Source organism: Sebastes umbrosus, chromosome 16, assembly GCF_015220745.1.
Source record: "Sebastes umbrosus isolate fSebUmb1 chromosome 16, fSebUmb1.pri, whole genome shotgun sequence".
Classification (NCBI taxonomy): Eukaryota; Metazoa; Chordata; class Actinopteri; order Perciformes; family Sebastidae; genus Sebastes; species Sebastes umbrosus.
The window spans coordinates 7,046,367-7,065,371 of NC_051284.1; the positions used below are offsets into that span (position 1 = coordinate 7,046,367).

At 43.8% G+C, this 19,005-nt stretch overlaps 1 protein-coding gene across 3 annotated transcripts in view; it reads left to right on the top strand.

Moving 5' to 3' along the window:
* The window catches only part of alk (ALK receptor tyrosine kinase), a 474,023-nt gene that overhangs the window by 339,565 nt on the left and 115,453 nt on the right, over positions 1-19,005 (top strand). For all 3 annotated transcript variants that reach the window (XM_037746863.1, XM_037746865.1, XM_037746866.1), the window contains exon 5: positions 12,088-12,221. In XM_037746863.1, coding sequence (XP_037602791.1) covers positions 12,088-12,221 — 134 coding nt within the window. The remainder of the gene's footprint in view (positions 1-12,087; positions 12,222-19,005) is intronic.

The window sequence follows — 19,005 nt, forward strand, 5'->3', positions numbered from 1 at the left end:
AAACGCCACGTAGGGAGGAGGTCGGGGTGGATGGGTGGGTCAAAAATCACCAAACTTTCGCCCAGGAGACCGGTGTTCGTATCCCATGTGAAACCAGAATTGAACGTTGATTTCTTTGTCACGTAACTTTGATACTTAAGTAAAGCCATTTCCATAGTTTCTTTAACCCAAATGTTGACTTATTTATCACGTAACTTTCGTACTTAAGTAACACCACTTCCGTAGTTTTTTTAACCCAAAAGTTGACTTATTTGTCACATAACTTCCGTACTTTAAGTTCTGCCACTTCCATAGTTATTCTAACTCAAACCACAATCTTTTCCTAAACCTAAGTAGTGTTATTGCCTAAGCCTGACCAAGTTGTTTCCTGTGAAGATGGAAGTTTATTTTGAAAAGATCGTATGCATCTAATGAGCGGAAATTGACAGGTGTTGCTGGACATTCGTAGAAAAATGCACGAAAAATTTGCAATGAAATAGTTTAATGCTTTTTTTTTCAGGAAAAAAAAATGCTTTTTATTTTATTTTTGCATTTAGTTTTTTCCAGGTGGGTGATTATTTTCTCAATGACTGTAATTTGTGCTCAGCAACACAAGCGAGTCAAGGAAAAATAGCACTCACCAACAATCCATCCATCCATCCATCTTCAACCGCTTATCCGGGATCGGGTCGCGAGGGCAACAGCTCCAGCAGGGGACCTCAAACTTCCCTTTCCCGGGCCACATTAACCAGCTCTGACTGGGGGATCCCGAGGCGTTCCCAGGCCAGAGTAGAGATATAATCTCTCCACCTAGTCCTGGGTCTTCCCCGTGGTCTCCTCCCAGCTGGTCGTGCCTGGAACACCTCCCAAGGGAGGCGCCCAGGAGGCATCCGTGCTAGATGCCCGAACCACCTCAACTGGCTCCTTTCGACGCAAAGGAGCAAGGACTCTACTCCGAGTCCCTCACGGATGACTGAGCTTCTTACCCTATCTCTAAGGGAGACGCCAGCCACCCTCCTGAGGAAACCCATTTCGGCCGCTTGCACCCGCGACCTCGTTCTTTCGGTCATGACCCAACCCTCATGATCATAGGTGAGAGTAGGAATGAAGATTGAACGGTAGATCGAGAGCTTTGCCTTCCGGCTCAGCTCTCTTTTCGTCACAACGGTGGGGTAAAGCGAATGCAATACCGCCCCTGCTGCTCCGATTCTCCGACCAATCTCACGTTCCATCGTCCCCTCACTCGCGAACAAGACCCCGAGATACTTAAACTCCTTCACTTGGGGTAAGGACTCATTCCCTACCCGGAGTAGGCAATCCATCGGTTTCCTGCTGAGAACCATGGCCTCAGATTTAGAGGTGCTGATTCTCATCCCGACTGCGTCACACTCGGCTGCGAACCGATCCAGTGAGTGCTGGAGGTCGCAGACCGATGATGCCAACAGGACCACATCATCTGCAAAAAGCAACGATGTGATCCTCAGCACACCGAACTGCAAACCCTCCTCCCCCCGACTACGCCTCGATATCCTGTCCATGAATATCACGAACAGGATTGGTGACAAAGCGCAGCCCTGGCGGAGGCCAACCCCCACCGGAAACGAGTCCGACTTACTGCCGAGGATCCGAACACAGCTCTCGCTTTGGGCGTACAGGGATTGGATGGCCCTGAGAAGTGCCCCCCTCACCCCATACTCCCGCAGCACCCCCCACAGTATCTCCCGGGGGACCCGGTCATATGCCTTCTCCAAGTCCACAAAGCACATATAGACTGGATGGGCATACTCCCAGGCCCCCTCCAGGATCCTTGCGAGAGTGAAGAGCTGGTCCGTTGTTCCACGGCCAGGACGGAATCCGCGTTGTTCCTCTTCGATCTGAGGTTCGACTATCGGCCGAACCCTCCTTTCCAGCACCTTGGAGTAGACTTTACCAGGGAGGCTGAGCAGTGTGATACCCCTGTAATTGGCACACACTCTCTGGTCCCCCTTTTTGAAAAGGGGGACCACCACCCCGGTCTGCCACTCCTTAGGCACTGTCACCGACTTCCACGCGGTGTTGAAGAGACGTGTCATCCAAGACAGCCCCTCCCCACCCAGAGCCTTCAGCATTTCTGGGCGGATCTCATCAATCCCCGGGGCTTTGCCACTGTGGAGTTGTTTGACTACCTCAGTGACTTCCACCAGGGTAATTGATGATGGTCCCCCATCAGCTTCCAGCTCTGCCTCTACCATAGAGGGCGTATTGGTCGGATTCAGAAGTTCCTCAAAGTGCTCCTTACACCGCCCGATTACCTCCTCAGTTGAGGTCAACAGTGTCCCATCCTTACTGTACACAGCTTGGATGGTTCCCCGTTTCCCCCTCCTGAGGTGCCGGATGGTTTTCCAGAAGCACTTTGGTGCCGACCGAAAGTCCTTCTCCATGGCTGCTCCGAACTCCTCCCACACCCGCTGCTTTGCCTCCGTCACGGCAGTGGCTGCTGCTCTTCGGGCCCGTCGGTACCCTGCAACTGCCTCCGGAGACCTCCGAGATAACATATCCCGGAAGGCCTCCTTCTTCAGTCGGACGGCTTCCCTGACCACCGGTGTCCACCACGGTGTTCGAGGGTTGCCCTCCCTTGAGGCACCTAAGACCTTAAAACCACAGCTCACCGCCGCAGCTTCAGCAATGGAAGCTTTGAACATCGCCCACTCGGGTTCAATGCCCCCAACCTCCACAGGGATGCCAGAAAAGCTCCACCGGAGGTGTGAGTTGAAGATCTCTCGAACAGGGGCCTCCTCCAGACGTTCCCAGTTCACCCTCACTACGCGTTTGGGCTTACCAGGTCTGTCCAGAGTCTTCCCCCACCCTCTGACCCAACTCACCACCAGATGGTGATCAGTTGACAGCTCCGCCCCTCTCTTCACCCGAGTGTCCAAAACATGCGGCCTCAGATCAGACGATACGATTACAAAATCGATCATCGACCTTCGGCCTAGGGTGCTCTGGTACCACGTACACTTATGAGCATCCTTATGTTCGAACATGGTGTTCGTTATGGACAGTCCATGACCAGCACAGAAGTCCAATAACAAACGACCACTCGGGTTTAGATCAGGGAGGCCGTTCCTCCCAATCACGCCACTCCAGGTGTCTCCATCGTTGCCCACGTGCGCGTTGAAGTCTCCCAGGAGAACTATGGAGTCCCCTACTGGAGCCCCATACAGGACTCCATTCAGGGTCTCCAAGAAGGCCGAATACTCCGAACTGCTGTTTGGTGCATACGCACAAACAACAGTCAGAGTTTTCCCCCCCATAACCCGAAGGCGTAGGGAGGCGACCCTCTCGTCCACCGGGGTAAACTCCAACATAGCGGCACTCAGCCGGGGATTTGTGAGTATCCCCACACCCGCCCAGCGCCTCACACCATGGGCAACTCCAGAGAAGAATAGAGTCCAACCCCTATCCAAGAGTACGGTTCCAGAACCGAGGCTGTGCGTAGAGGTAAGCCCTACCACATCCAACTGATAGCGCTCCACCTCCCGCACAAGCTCCGGCTCCTTCCCCCACAGAGAGGTGACGTTCCACGTCCCCAGAGCCAGCCTCTGCCGCCCGGGTCCAGTCCGTCGAGGTCCCTGGCCTTCACTGCCACCCGTGTGACAGCGCACCCGACCCAAGCGGTTCTTCCCGCAGGTGGTGAGCCCACAGGATGGAGAGGAGGAGGGGGGTGCCACGTTGCCTCTTCGGGGTATCCCCGGCCGGGCTCCGTGGCAAGCCCGGCCACCAGGCGCTCGCTGATGGGCCCTCCGTCTGGGCCTGGCTCCAGACGTGGGCCCCGGGCTTCCTCCGGGCCGGGTAACTCTTCCTATGCCTCGTGTCGTCATTTGGGTTTTGTGAACCATTCTTAGTCCGGCCCCTCACCTGAGACCAATTTGCCATGGGAGACCCTACCAGGAGCACGAGGCTCCAGACAACGCAGCCCTCAGGGTCATAGGGACACGCAAACCTCTCCACCACGTTAAGGTGATGGTTCCGGAGAGCTCACCAACAAGTCATCTTTAAAAAAAAAATGTTTATACAGCTTGTCTTACACACACACACACACACACATCATTTTATTTCTACACGTATTCAATTCAGTTTCACTCCTAACCCAAAAACAAACACATTTCTAACCGGAGTATGTGAGGTAAACAAAGCTCGCAAGATGACGTCTGTTTTGAGGACAGAAGCACAAACACACTCATAAGGCTGGTATGAAGTTAGTCTCCCCATCTGCACCAGCTTCACTCTAACAATGTGCCCAACCAGGCCTCGCAGCATTAGGGGAACATTACCACTTCGAAAAGAATATGCAACACACTTCTTCATGCATTGTTTGTCGTGATGGATGAGACTCAAAGCTAATGCAAACCAGATCCCACAAGACAGATAAGCCTTAATGCGGTTAGGATATAAGCATCCTACTGTACATCCTCACTAACACACACACACACACACACACACACACACACACACACACACACACACCACATGAAAATTAAAAGCGCTACATTAGCCAGAGCACAGCACTAAGGGAGCATAAATGAATAGCATTATGAAAAGAGAATTGTCAGTTGGCAGCAAAGATTAGTTGGCCTGAGCTGTTTTGTTTTGTTTATCTGAGGTAAAAAAAAAAAACATTCCCATCATGGGAGATGCTTTCACCAAACAGCAGTCTGAACAAAGGTCAGGTGATTTTAAATAACCAACAAAGGACCGTAATGAGAATTATTAGCATCCGCATTCGGATTAGTCATGAATATCTAATTCCCGCATGAGGAGTCTTTATCATTCATTTTCATTTTATTTATTTATATTTAGGCGCGTTGTGCCTTGCATGGTATACTGCTAATTAGGTTTAAATGTTTGAGTGATGTGCTCTGGCAGCTCTGCTCTGATCCGCTGCTCAGTTAATCAGTCCTGTGAGCGCCAGCGCAGACATGGCGTGATAAGACATGAAAATAATTCAGTAGTCCATGAGACTCGTGTTCAATTTTTACACTGCGAGCAGATAGAGATCAGGTTTACGTTGATCATTTTAGATTGGATGCCGTACAGCTCTGTCCGTTTTATTATCAGTACATTGAGCATATTCCATGCCAAGCACGAGTTCCCTTGTTTACACCTCTAAAATTGTAGACTTTGCTGATCCCCTGTGTGTTTCATATTCAAATATAGAGCTCTTTCATCCCTGTTTATCGAGATTTAAAGGAGATATATCATGCCCATTTCCAGGTTCATACTTGTATTTTGGATTTCTACTTGAACATGTTTACATGCTTTGATGATCACAAAACACATTATTTTTCTCCTACTGTCTGTCTGAATATATCTGTATTCACCATCTGTCTGAAACGTTCCGTTTTAGTGCCTGTCTTTTGAAGACCACCTCCGGAAAAAGCCCAGTCTGCTCTGATAGGTCAGTGTTTCCGGTCTTCCGCTTCCACGCTGTCGCCATCTTCACAGCGTCACTGCAGCTAGGAACTCACTAGCAATGTTTCCATTAAATTGTCAGGTGAATTTTAAGCAAACTTTTGAAATGTCGCAAAAAAAGCAATTCAAATTTGGTGCGTTTCTTTCAACTTGTTTGGAGAATAGACTGTAAAGATGGACGATATGACAGCTCCCTAAAAGTGAAGCCAAAACATCTTGATCGCCCCCTGGTGGCTGGCTGCAGTATAAACCCCACCTCCATGTTAGTGGATGGGACATGGGCCAAACTAAAAGTCAACGTACAGGTCAAATTAATTTTCCCCAAAAATATTTTTTAACAACTCGTGATTGGTCCGGACGGGTGACCTCGATACTGCGGCTCAACCTCCCGATCACTACTGTGCAGACTCTGGCCCCAAACAATGTCAAAATCTCAAGATGGCAGCCCCCGTATCCGGGATATTTCGCCTTTTCTCCTGTACAATGGGACGAAGTGGAGACGAGTCGTCCCTCTTTATATACAGTCTATGGTTTGGAGCAAATTAACTTGGCTACAGCAGAGTTTGGTCAGAATCTGGTGCTGTAGTCTACGCATGGCTGCAATGCGTCAGTAAACAGAGTATAAGAAATAGAGGTTGTAAACAAAACAAGTCGGCTTCAGGAATTTGGGAAAGTTTTAATTGTTCGTTCATGTCAGCTAATATCGGCCATGTTTCATGCTGTCCGGAGACGAAGACAAGCATTTGCACGTTATGGGAATATCTGGGAAGACGCTCACGGCAGAAACGGCTTATCAGTCATAGGGCTGCACGATTATGGCCAAAATGATAATCAAGATTATTTTGATCAATGTTAAGATCACGATTATTTATCACGATCATTCATAGATTTTATGGACAACATATTTTAATCCCACTTTCACATCTAAATAAACAGCTCTGCTTCCACTTTCACGTTGTGCTACATTGGTGCTAATGTACAAATCTTTGCATCAAAAAAAGACTTAAAATAAGGTTCTTCCTCACCTGAATTCAGTGCATTTTTGTTTTTCCAAACAAGTGATATACAGTATATTACTTTTCTACTCTGGATCGCAGTCACAACATTCAGGAATGCATTTTTAAATGTCAATATCGCAGTCGATCATGTGCATTTAAGTGTGGGAAGCCAAAGTCGTGATCGCGATTAATATTCGATTAATTGTGCAGCCCTAATCAGTCATGTGAGTTAAATGTTCGCCACATCAGAATTTATTCAGCAAAGGTGTTTCCATAACCGATTCAGTGCATCAACTCTTTTATGACAAAGGCGGAAAACACCTCAAGCAAGCGTTAAAACTTTTTTTCCGGAATTGAGGAATTGAGGTTTTATCAAATTTTGCTGTCACCCATTGGTTTGATGACTGCCGTTTTGAAGACTCGAGTTCGGCATCTCTTATCTGTCGCGATGTGGTTATTTTGCAACCAGAAGTGACATGAGAGGGTGGAGCTAAGTACAACAAAACACATTTTTAGGCAACCAAAGAGGATATCATTAACTCTCATGAACAAGTAAGTTCAGGTTTAAGGCATTTCCGTATTAGCTTCACTTTTCAGACCCAGAGGTTGCCCACTGGTGTCAACTACATGACTGTACAGTTGTGACATCACAACCTTACAGAAGTCCTGACGGCTCGTTTAAAAGCTTTAAAAGTTTCTGTATGTGGGCTGTTTGCATTTCTTGAGCATTTAGATTTTATCACAGTATTTATATATCACCTAGAGCTGCTTTATAATCCAAAAAAGACATGGAAATCTCCCTTTTATATTTATATCTTATCTATATATCTTTTTATGCACAAAGACACAGACATTCCTGTGGAATATACAATCCCATCATCATCATTCTGAGTACCCATTCAACGGAAAGGACATTTCTAAATTTGGTCCCTCAGCTGAGCCGGTAGTGAATTCAGCGAGGCCATATGTACATGACTCAGTCGGCAAATCATTTCAAGGTTATCAAGGAGACAGTTGCAGCTCTTATCTGGGGCTTCATTTCCTTTCCATTATGGGATATGGCAGGGAGCAGGTCCCACTCCGTGTACCGCGGTGCTATAACATCACTTCCCATCTGGTCGACACCTTCCCTCCCCTCTGAGGGGAGAGAGAGAGAGAGGGAGCGAGGAGGGTTTAGTGAAAAGGGACTGGAAAGTGGTGAGAGCAGTGAAAGGAAGGAGGAATAGAAGAAAGCCAACATGGAGAAAAAAAAAAAACGAAAAAACATAAGAAAGGAAGCTGGCAAAGGTAGTAATGCAAAGCCCGTTGAGCCCGAGCACAGACATCGGGGAAATCAGAAAAGCTCAGAGCCTGTTTGTGTAGTGGTGGCTTGTGTGTGTGCATGCCGCATTTATGTTTGCTCTACTCTTACTAGCACAATTCTACCCAAACAAAGCACAAAATAAACCCCAAAATAAACATGCTGCAGACAGTTTCCTATCTCCCAACGCACTTGTCATAATGGAAAGGTAGCGCCCTATTGAGATCTGTGGGAATAACATCATCGCCAAGGGTCTGTGGCTGGTTAACACCTTTAAAAAATCGTCACATTGTTCCAATTTGGTGCTCTTAATGATAGTATGTGATTTCTAAGAGAGAAAAAAAAGGGTGCATCTTGGGAAGGGAAAGAAACTATTTTGGATATTGAAAGCAAATGTGAATACAGTGTCTGAATGTATCCAGTTTATGCAGGTGAAGTTCTCAGTACATTCTGAATTACAGCATGGCCACAGGACATCCTCTTTTATTTGTCAGAACATTTAAAATTCTAAAGACAATGTGAAAAGCTCACGGGACAATACTGTGTACAACCTACTATAACCTCAGGTGTTGGAAACTAATGTCTCTAGAAAGAAACAGCTTAGCGTCCTTATTCAAAATGTCTCAAAACTCATCTCGTTGAAGTGATATAACAAGATGTACGTGCCAGTGAAAAGGCAGTACAAGAAAATCTTTTTTAGGATCGCCATCCCGCTCACATTATTTGATTTCCAATACAAGCCCACAGAAACGCAGAGCAACATCATTCATCCGATTGAGTCATGTTTTTGGCCTCCTTAAGAATTTAAGTCCAATATTGACTCTCCGTTTAAACTCCAGTTTTGTCTCCAACCTACTCATAAGAAATCAAATATGGGATCTAGCTGCTTGGTGTTCAACTTTCTACTACTTGCGTTTGATGCTTGTAGAGTATAGTGGGCATAGACTATATACTACTGTTTAGAAGCCTGGCGTTAGGCATTTTGGCCGTTGCCATCTTGATGTTTTGGAACCAGAAGTGACCATATTTGGACAAGAGGTTGGAGCTGGAGCAGAGCGAGTCCCGGCAGATCCAAGTAGCGTTAGCAGCTAGTGCTATCTAACTCTGTTAGCAAGGCGAATCCGTAATTCTCTTTAACACCGGGACCGCCATAGCCCACGCCATTTAATGTTGTGGTTCCAAAATTTGAAATATTCCGTCATTGTGTATATGTTTCCCTCTTGCCCTGACTTTTTCCCAAATACCTATTCTGCACATGCCTGTATTGTCATATTGATCGAATAACATTTAGAAAACCAAATAGATGGGTTTTTGGTGGTGTTTTTTCATGACAAAAGCTCACTTTAGTGGCCAGGAGTAGCGCCGATTACTTCCTCCGAATTTCCTCCGGCAGCTGAATTGATGCATTTGCATAATGGCTGTAGAAGCGCATTGAGACAATGAATGGGACATAGAAACTAATTTGCATGCCAATTTTCACTCACATGCACATATAATCACACTAAGGTATGTGTATTCATCATATCATATGTGTCAAATATCAGAAATAAAAGTGAAAGTAATCACACTTTATGTCCAACTAAAAAAGTTGTGTCCGGTGTGTGCACTCTACATATATATATTTAGGGCTTTACCGAATAGTCCAATGCTTTATTCATAACATTTTGTCTCAGTCTTCAGTCCAAAAGTCAAAATATATTGAAAAAGATAGATGTAACCATTTCAAAAATGCACACCATGTTTTTATCTAACAAAATATTCTGCTTCAATCCATATTTGTTGGCATTTAACCTTTCAAAAACTACATTTTGTTCCAATACTTTTGCTTCGCCATGGACTATTACTGCTTCGGGTGGCAGCGCGAAAATAGTTTTTCTAAAAAATAGTTTTTCTAAAAAATAGTTTTTCTAAAAAATAGATATCATATGAAAATAGACCATTTTTCACTGCTAAGAATATACCAGTTTTATGCCGGTTCTAACTGTTAGATAAGCTGTTTATGGTGTCTGGGGGTTGCGTATCGACTGATGGCATTGCTGCACTACGGAAACACAGTGGCACAGCCTGAGTCATCACAAGTTGCAGCCCAGTCGCGCAGCAGTTCGTGAAATAGTCTCAAAATTGAATGTATTCATTTGTGTAAATAGACACTAATTTCCCATTTTTTTGTGATGGTCAGCACAAAATCAATTCTTATGAAATGAACGTAATTGTGAAGTATAAAAAGCGACAAACGCCGCTTAGGGAGAAGGTCTGGGTGGATGGGTGGGTCAAAAAACACTGGACATTCGACCAGGGGAACGCTGTTTGTGTCCCTGGACTGGAGCGGAAGCTGACACAAGCGTCACATGTTGCTGGACATTTGTAGGAAAAAGCACGAAAAATATGTTTTTGAAAGTCATGTTGAGCATCACGAAAATATTTTTTTAGACAAGTTTGTGTCTATGTTCAAAAATCAAATAGATTCAATTTTGTGACTATTTTAAGAACTGCTGGGAGACTGTTGCAGTGCGCTAAAGAGATGAAGACTGATGAGACATTAATGGCTGATCAGCCCAAAAAAAAGGATACGGACGCTCTTTGCTGTGGGATCTTGAAAAAATAAAGATCCTGACGGTCCTAGTGGTAACTGTCGACTCTTTAATGTCCAAAAGTATTTAACTTAGGAACTTCAAATTTGGTATGATTGTTGACAGTATGGTTTTCTCCAATAGGGCAAAACATTTAGCCCTACTTTAGCAGGGGTCAAGCAGCGAGCGGGGGTAGGTGAGCCATGCTCACTTTTGCCTAGTTTACTAAATGAACATCATGCTGAATTGAAGAAGACTTGAAACTAGCGATTGAGACCAAAAACTCTGTTTACTTTAATGTTTACTGAGGTAAAAAATCAAGTGATAAGTAGGGTCATTTTCTCATAGACTTCTATACAATCAGACTTCTTTTTGCAACCAGAGGAGTCGCCCCCTGCTGGCTATTTGAAAGAATGCAGGTTTAAGGCACTTCAGCATTGGCTTCACTTTTCAGACCCAGACGTAGCCCCTTGATTGTGGGTTTATCTGAGCTTTTATGCTAAAAACAGCTACTGGAAGCAGGTTTGATGAGAGCAGTGAGACTAAACCATACAGTAAACCATGCAGAGGTCTATCAGTTATGTACAGATGCGGAGTTTGCTCACATTTCTTTGTGGGTATGTTGCTATGAGTGAATCCTTTTACCTTTGATTTAATATGAATATTTTTTGTCCTTTGTCCGATTTTTTAGTCAAATTACATTAATGCTGGCTAAAAATACATCAGGCTTCGGTATGTTTTATGTCGATTCAGCTTTACAAAATGTTTTATATTGCAGAAATATGTTTTTCTATTTACAGTTAAATGCATTTCTAGTTCTTTCAGTAAAGATGGTAAAGGAGGAATTCAGCGTCTGTTGAGCCACAGTGGGAGCATCATGATGTACTGTAACATCAAAGTATGTTCTCTTTTATATATGAGCTGTTGATGTGACATGTCATATATAGTATGGATAGCATCACAAAAAGTAAAAGCAAATAGCTAAACAAAGTTCTGTTACAGTGTGCAGCCATGCATGCGCTACTGTGAAGACACTTGCATTCAAGCACACAGTACGTTGTCGTGCGTGTGTGTGTCTTTATAGATACTGTAATCAGTAGCTATTATTGCCCTGTGTGTGCGGCATTCAGAAATGTCATTAAGGAAGTAGTCCATTCACTATATGTGGTGTCAGTGTATAAATGAAGGGATGGGCAAGAGTCAGGGGGAGGAGAGAGAGGGAGGGGGAGAGAGATTGGCGATGAGCTCGGAGCCAAAGAGAAAACAGCTCAATTTGCTTAATAAAATTAGGGACAGTTAAACTACATGAAGCCAGCCGCTGGCTGAGGGAGGACAGCATTCAAGGCTGGACTGCAGCTCGCGAACACGTAAGAACTTGACCTGAGCGTGTTGTTGTTGCTCGACCACACACCTGCTGCAATATTGGCTTCAAATTATAGTCTGACTCCACGCCAGCCGTAAGCTCTCAAAGTGAGGCACCACCTCGCACCTAAACCTCCGCTAGTCCCAGGGAGTCTGGGGGTGGGCTCACATACCGGGGGGCCATGCATCAACAGACAAAGGAAGAAGGGGACCCTCCCAAAATGGAAGGCAATGAGGAAGCCCCTATGTCGGCTTCCGCCGAAGCCCTCGACAGTCCCTCCTCCGAGACGTTGGGAGCTCAGGCAGAGCAGGCCCGAGCTGTCCGAGCCACCCTAACCCCCGACCCCCGCGGCGGATGTGGGTCTTTCTGTCAGCCGTGGTGTCTGCTCCTCACACTGATCCTACTCCTGCTTTCTCTCCTTGGCAGCTGGGCGGTGGTGCACCTCACCCTGGGGACCCACGGAGGATCGCCCTTTCGGGTCTCGGCCAGCTACGATCAGCGGGTACCACAGGACGACACGGCCACCATCGAGCCCCACTTCACCACCAACTGCACCATGGGTAAGTTGGCACATTTATGTTGTTCCTTTCAGAAATGATGATGCTGCTCTATACTTGTTTGTTTGGGCACTATTGATGATTTTGTTTAATATAACATTTTGTATGAATCTGTGAAAAACAACCTGTTATATGAGGTAGATAAGACTAAAAATAAGTGTTTTATCGAGTGAGAAGCCCACCAACATTTGCTAGTTACAGCTTCCAAAATGCAAACTTAAATATTGAACCAATATTGGCTGTTTTTAAGTCAAAGTTGACAATTATTGTACGTCACTTTGGGCTTGTTTGATGGACATGTTATTGTCATTTTCGTCAATTCAAAGACTAAATGATCAATGAGTTAATCGATAGAACAATCTTCATATTCACCTACAATGATTAGTTAAGTCAAAAGACCAAATGTGAAGTGGTCCAACCAAACCGATACATAGGGTGATAACTCTTGGGATCCTTTCTTTTGTTTCCACTTTGTGTTTCCTGTCACAGTTTCTGAAATATGTATGTGGACTAAATGTGTCTCACATGTCTGCGGAGTGACCGAGTTCCCAAAGCAGCTCAAACCTGTCAAACCGAAAATTGCACAGCTACATTCTGTGATTTTTAACTTCGTTAAACCATGTTGTGCAATGAAATGCGCAGACTGCTAGACTGCAATAATATCCTTCTCTGTCAACCTCGAAAGCTCCTGAAATTGGATTAATATAACTGATTCAATTTCCTCTGAGCACGACGCAGAAGCACAGCAACCCTCGCTTAAACATTTCAAGTGTGCGTTACTGAGGAAATATTGATAACATCCGTGTTTCCTCTAACGGGCAGATGTTTGGTAGGCAAAGAGGTGTAAAATGTCCTACCAAGCTGGTGCTGTGTTAATGGACTGTTGTTCTGTATATGTATAACAAAAATACCCAGATGTATTTGATATATATCATTACCCTTCAAGCAGCTACATGTTGAAATACTGTGTAGTTTGAAGATGCTTCATTTCGGGCTTGTGTAAGAAAAGTTACCCAACTTGTTTACCAGACCACGTTAGAGTCTGCTGATCTCACATAAAAAGGAATTAAAAAGTAAAGGATGACCAAGAGGCGTCCTCCTCCAGTAGCGCACTAAATTAAATCTTAAAATTGGCAGCAGCACTCAAAACAGATTCCCACCCTGATATGAAGTAGCTTACACAACGTTGTCCTTACAAACCTACATTTATCTCTGAAACTAGATGTGCAATGATCAGTGGTGGAAGAAGTACTCAGATCTTTTACTTAGTAAAAGTAGCAATACCACAGTGTTAAAATACTCTGTTACAAGTAAAAGCCCTGCATTCAAAATCTTACTTAAGTATAAGCACTGGAATGTACTTAAAGTATCAAAAGTTAAAGTATTTATTATGCAGAATGGCCCATTTCAGAATAATGTATATATAGCATTACGTGATTACAATTAGTACTGACTTGACTATGACTTGTCCCAAACTGCATGTGATTATTATAAAGTGGGCATGTCTGTAAAGGGGAGACTCGTGGGTACCCATAGAACACATTTTCATTCACATATCGTGAGGTCAGACGTCAAGGGACCCCTTTGAAAATTGCCATGACAGTTTTTTCTCGCCAACATTTTGCATAAGTTTGGAGTGTTATTTAGCCTCCTTGGCGACAAGCTAGTATGACATAGTTGGTACCAATGGATACATTAGGTTTTCTAGCTTCATATGATACCAGTATCTTTACTCTAGCTTTAAGAATGAGCCCGCGACAAACTCTGAAAAATGGATTGCGTTAATGCGTTAAATAAATGAGTAAAATCTTAAAACGAATCTGCATCAACACGTTAACTGAGACAGCCCTAGTTGTCAAATAAATGTAGTGGAGTAAAAGGTGAAATATAGACTGCCAAAATGTAGTGGAGTCAAGGTATAAAATAGCATCAAATGGAAATATTCAAGTAAAGTACAAGTACCAATTACAGTGCTTGAGTAAATGTACTTAGTTGCATTCCACCATTAGCAATAATGTTTTTATAATTGCATTCTTGCATAGTTATTCCCTGTTTATTCACATCCACTTTGTTCATGTTCATATTTCCCACTACATTTGATCGGACATCTTCAGTCATGTTGATTGGACAGTTAAAAAATGTCAGAGAGGCTTCTCAGTTTGCACTTTATTTGTGATTTTTAGTTACTCAGATATTGTACTGTGCCATATTGCGTCTGCATTACAGGGAACATACTGAATGAATTATAAAACCCCTCTTAGACAGTGAACAGCAACACCAGTCGCACTGCAAACTGAATGATATCAACACAAAAAAACAGGGACACCAGATCTGTAGACTTACAGAGATTATAATCAAAATCCACACCTTCTGTCAGTATAAAATTAATTGCCTTAGTTGGAGTCGTATTATTCATTTTTTAATTTTGGTTATTTTGTAGATAACATGAAGCCACCAGAAAGGAGTTTGTTTTACCTGTTTATAGGACAGTGACATAAACACAGTGCAACTGGACACTGTGGACACCTTAAAATATGTTCTTGTTATTGTTCCCCTACCTTTCTCCTATTATCATCCTCAGTTGCCCTGATTTCTAGCCAGTGAGTTTATGACTGAAGTCTGAGAGATGGACCAGCATTTTTTCACAACATCTTTCACTCTATTCCACTACTTGTTATGCTACACACAGGAAAGAGAAGTGGGCTTTATCTTTTGTATTTTTCTATAAAACCATACAGATCATCCCCCAAGGCATCTTTTTTTGAATTCAGAGAGATGCACACATTCCCAGAAAAATTCAATCCCCTCTCTACTCTCACAGAGGCAGAGTCTCTTTGAGATCTGCAACAATGAAATAGCTCTTATGCTCGGTCAATATTTGACTGCGCATGAATGAGGAGCATCGCTCAACAGGAACTATTTGTTTAGCTCTAATTCTTCAAATTCGGCTGAGATGGGATGCTCGGACTCGAGGTCAGGTCAGAGGAGTTAGTCACAGGGAACAATTCATCGTTTGATGCAGCTGAGTTTCTCACAGCTGGCCTGCACTGGCAACAAATCAGCAACACCTGACTTCCCCATTACATGAGCTGGATTTGGTTGTCAGATATGTAAATGCATATATGCAAGAGAGAGATAGCGAGAGAGAGGAAGAGATAATGAAAAAGACAAGCTAACATGCCCACACATTTCATATTTATAATACCCTTACTCTCAACATGCACACCTAACTTTAAATGCTTTAACCTAGACTTAAAGCTGGAGTAGGCAGGTTGGAGCAAATATGATTTAAAAAAGTTATTTTTATAAAACGGTCACTGTATCCTGACAGTAGTGCATGAGACAGGTAATCTGAAAAAAAAATAATGTGCCTCGGTGTCTTCCAGTCCTCCTAATGGCATCTGCAAGATTTCACAGACCGGAGGAAAACAACTAATCAGAGCTGAGCTGGAGCCTTGCCGTCTCTGAGCAGCTGTCAATCACTTGCAAACTCCGATCAAACGGTCAAACTAGGCAGCGCTGATCAAATATGAATCAATATTCTGTTACTTTAATGCCTATTTCTCACATAAAATGTTTTCAGAGACATCTTGTAGTGTACTGTTTAGCTGTAAAATGAGAAAGTTTGTGACCCGGCAGCCATGTTGAGATCAGTTGAGGAAATACCAAGCACCGCCCATCACAAACTTTTGCAAACAGTTCACTAAAATATGTTTCTGAAAACATTTTACACGAGAAATAGGCATCGCAGTAACAGAATATTAATTAATATTTTATCAACGCTGCCTAGTTTGACTGTTTGATTGGAGTTCACGAGTGATTGACAGCTGATAGGAACGCTCCCTCTCTCTGAAATGACCTGTGATTGGCCAAAGTCTCTCGTCACGGGCTAGATTTTCTAAAGCCTGAAAACAGAGCCATGAGGAGGTGCAGAAGTCTAGTTTTCTCTCAGGACACTTGAATTACAAAATGCTGAAAGGTTATTATGGAATTTTTGGACAATGATGCTAAAAATATTCTGCCTACTGCTGCTTTAATCCTAAAATTATTTAAAAAAAACTGAAGTAGTTCCTGAGTTGACTTCCCCAAATTGTCCCCAGAATCCCGCAGCAGGAGAAAAGCCTCTGATAGGAGTGCAGAACAAAGAAAAACATAATAGTAACTGAAACACACAAACAAATCAATACTGTACTCTCCAGTGATTCTTTGTCTAACTGTCTATTTCTGCGGGTGCTGCTGCTCATGCAAATCCAGCCTCGGTTGAACAGTGTCTAATTGTTCTCGGCTCATGGGTTCACTGTGTTCCTCTTGCCCAGGCAGCACATAAGCTGAGGCTAGTAGAGAGAAGAAAGAAAAAAGTACGCAGACGTGCTGTCCTCTCCTCAGGCACCACCTGGGTCCTCAGCAACAACACCCACTATACACATCCCACTCCCAAACTAAGCCCTAATCCGTCTCGGCACGCTCGCCGTGTGGCCTCACCACATTTTGCGGTGTTCTAAACCTCCCCCCCTTTCCCCCTCCAGCACCTGTCACAAACCTGGGCTCGAATTACTTTCCTTCCCACCTAGCAGAGAACATGAAGCCAGGGCGCTCGATTAAGGCTCTCACCACTCAGTCCCTGGCAACAGTAGTTTGTTTGCTTTATTTCTTCCAGGACCCTGCACTCAAAATCGGCCAATTACTGTTGTTAATGACCTGTATTGACAGGCTTTTCAGGGTGGTTGGGTGGAGCAAAGTCTGATACAAACTTAGGTTTGAATAATTGTATATTTGATTTATTCCCAAAGGTGTGAAATTTAATTTCAAGTCTGTGGACACAAAATGTTCTGTGTTTCTCGACGGTACGGTTGCATAACATTTTCCTGCAGACTTGGGAGGAAATTAATAAGAAAATCATGATTCATGCTGAGGATTCTCAAATCAGTGGGAGAGAAAAACTAATGATTAATATAATTTTCAATCTCTTCGGGGCGCGTTATTACATTTCGTTTTTTGAGCTGCCCTGAGATATACAATATTAACAGTCAGAAGTCATAATATCCCCCACGTCTACCGACCTTACACCAAATCACTTTTCAAGCGATTTTACTGTCGCAGACATATTTCCAATGTCAGAATAAAATCGCGGGGGTTTTGCGAGAGTTGCGACGCGCTCCCGTGATCTCGATCGTTTAGTGTCAGGTGGTCATAAAACTAAGTCCAAGCTGTCTTAAGTCGGTCTTTTTCTCGTCTTGACGTTCCAATAAAATCAAAAAAGTTTAATATTATTGTAAGTTCACAAACGCAAAAAATTGACAACAACCAAAATGTACGCTCTCCAGCACCAAACAGGAAGCAGAAAACGGGGTAGAAAATAAACATTGAGAGAGAATTTCTGTCAACTTCTTTCTCAACAGTTTTTCTTCTTGTAAATTTCCACCAGGAGCAGGATGTGACATCATCTCAAAAGGAATCTAGTTGTAGTCTATAGTAGTACATTGTGACCCTGCAAGATCCCCAGTATTTGCATAATAGTATAGTCCGTGACTAAAAACTCTGTTTTAGACACATTGTCTTTAGATGTGAGAGGGTATCAGACTTTAGTCTCTTCAAAGTCTTTTCAATGTCTTCTAGTGTATGGTAGACATTTACTTTCAGGTGATTCTAAATCCTGTACATATATTCCGCCTTAATCAGCTCTCCTTTTGATCTTTTAGAATCTGAATTGGAAATTTGACTACGTCCATTTCCTCCCTCTCAGTTGTTTTCTTGAGTAGAAAGGTGGCGATTACTCAAGCCAGTGAAGTGCGAGGAGATATAGTCAATACGGGATAAATAAATGGAGCAGTGTCTGACTTCTTTCTCCATACCCTTCCACTTTAATTACCTCATCAGTCACAGGGCCAACAAGCAATCCAATTTGTTGCCCCTAAAGTGACTTGTGTGGTTATATGCCCATCTCTGGAGCTCATCCTCCTGGCAGGAAGTTAGAATCCCACCTTCTGCTAGTATTGCTCCGGCGGTTGTGGCATAGCGGTGCAGAGAACGTAATTATTCAAGCGCTTCAAACCTGTCAATGACATTCTTAACCTCCTACAGCTTCTCATCCTGAGAGTAAACAGAGACTACTGTAATGTCTGACTGAGCTCATTACCAGATTGTGTCAATAACAGGTTTGACTTTGCATGTCATAGCACCGTGGCGAGCCGGAAGGTCACATTTGCCTTTACGCTTATAACAATGTTTCTCCACTGACGAGCATATGCGCATTTGTGCTCATGTATTGCCCTGCAAACTGTCACAATTCATTTTTCCAATTGGACACGTAGTCGGGGACAAGGCTGCGGCGAATCCCCGTGGGAATTTGAACCGGTGACCTTCCCTTCCCTGGTCCATTTCCCTAACCATTACACCTTGCTGCGGCAGGCCCTTAATGGAGCGTTACGGCGAGTCTATACTTTGCGATTAGGTACACAGCAGCGTGAGGGGAGTCCCCGGGCCCATCAATCACACACACGGCCCCGTGGAGGCAATGAAGGAAATGGGTTTGGAGAGAGCCGGTGGAGTGGACAGAGTGTTAGAAATGTGGATGGATGGGTGATGGAGGGGGGGTTTTGTAGTGGGGAAAAAAAGCCATTCAGTGTCATGGTACTTTAAATACTCAGAACATCTCCAGCATAAGCCTTTAATTGAGTTTTCAATTTCACTTTGACTGCATGAATAAACTCATCACCCCAGTTTTTGTTGTTGGGTAACAAGCGTAGGCTTTAAAAAATATGAAGATATTCAACAAAAATATGAACCC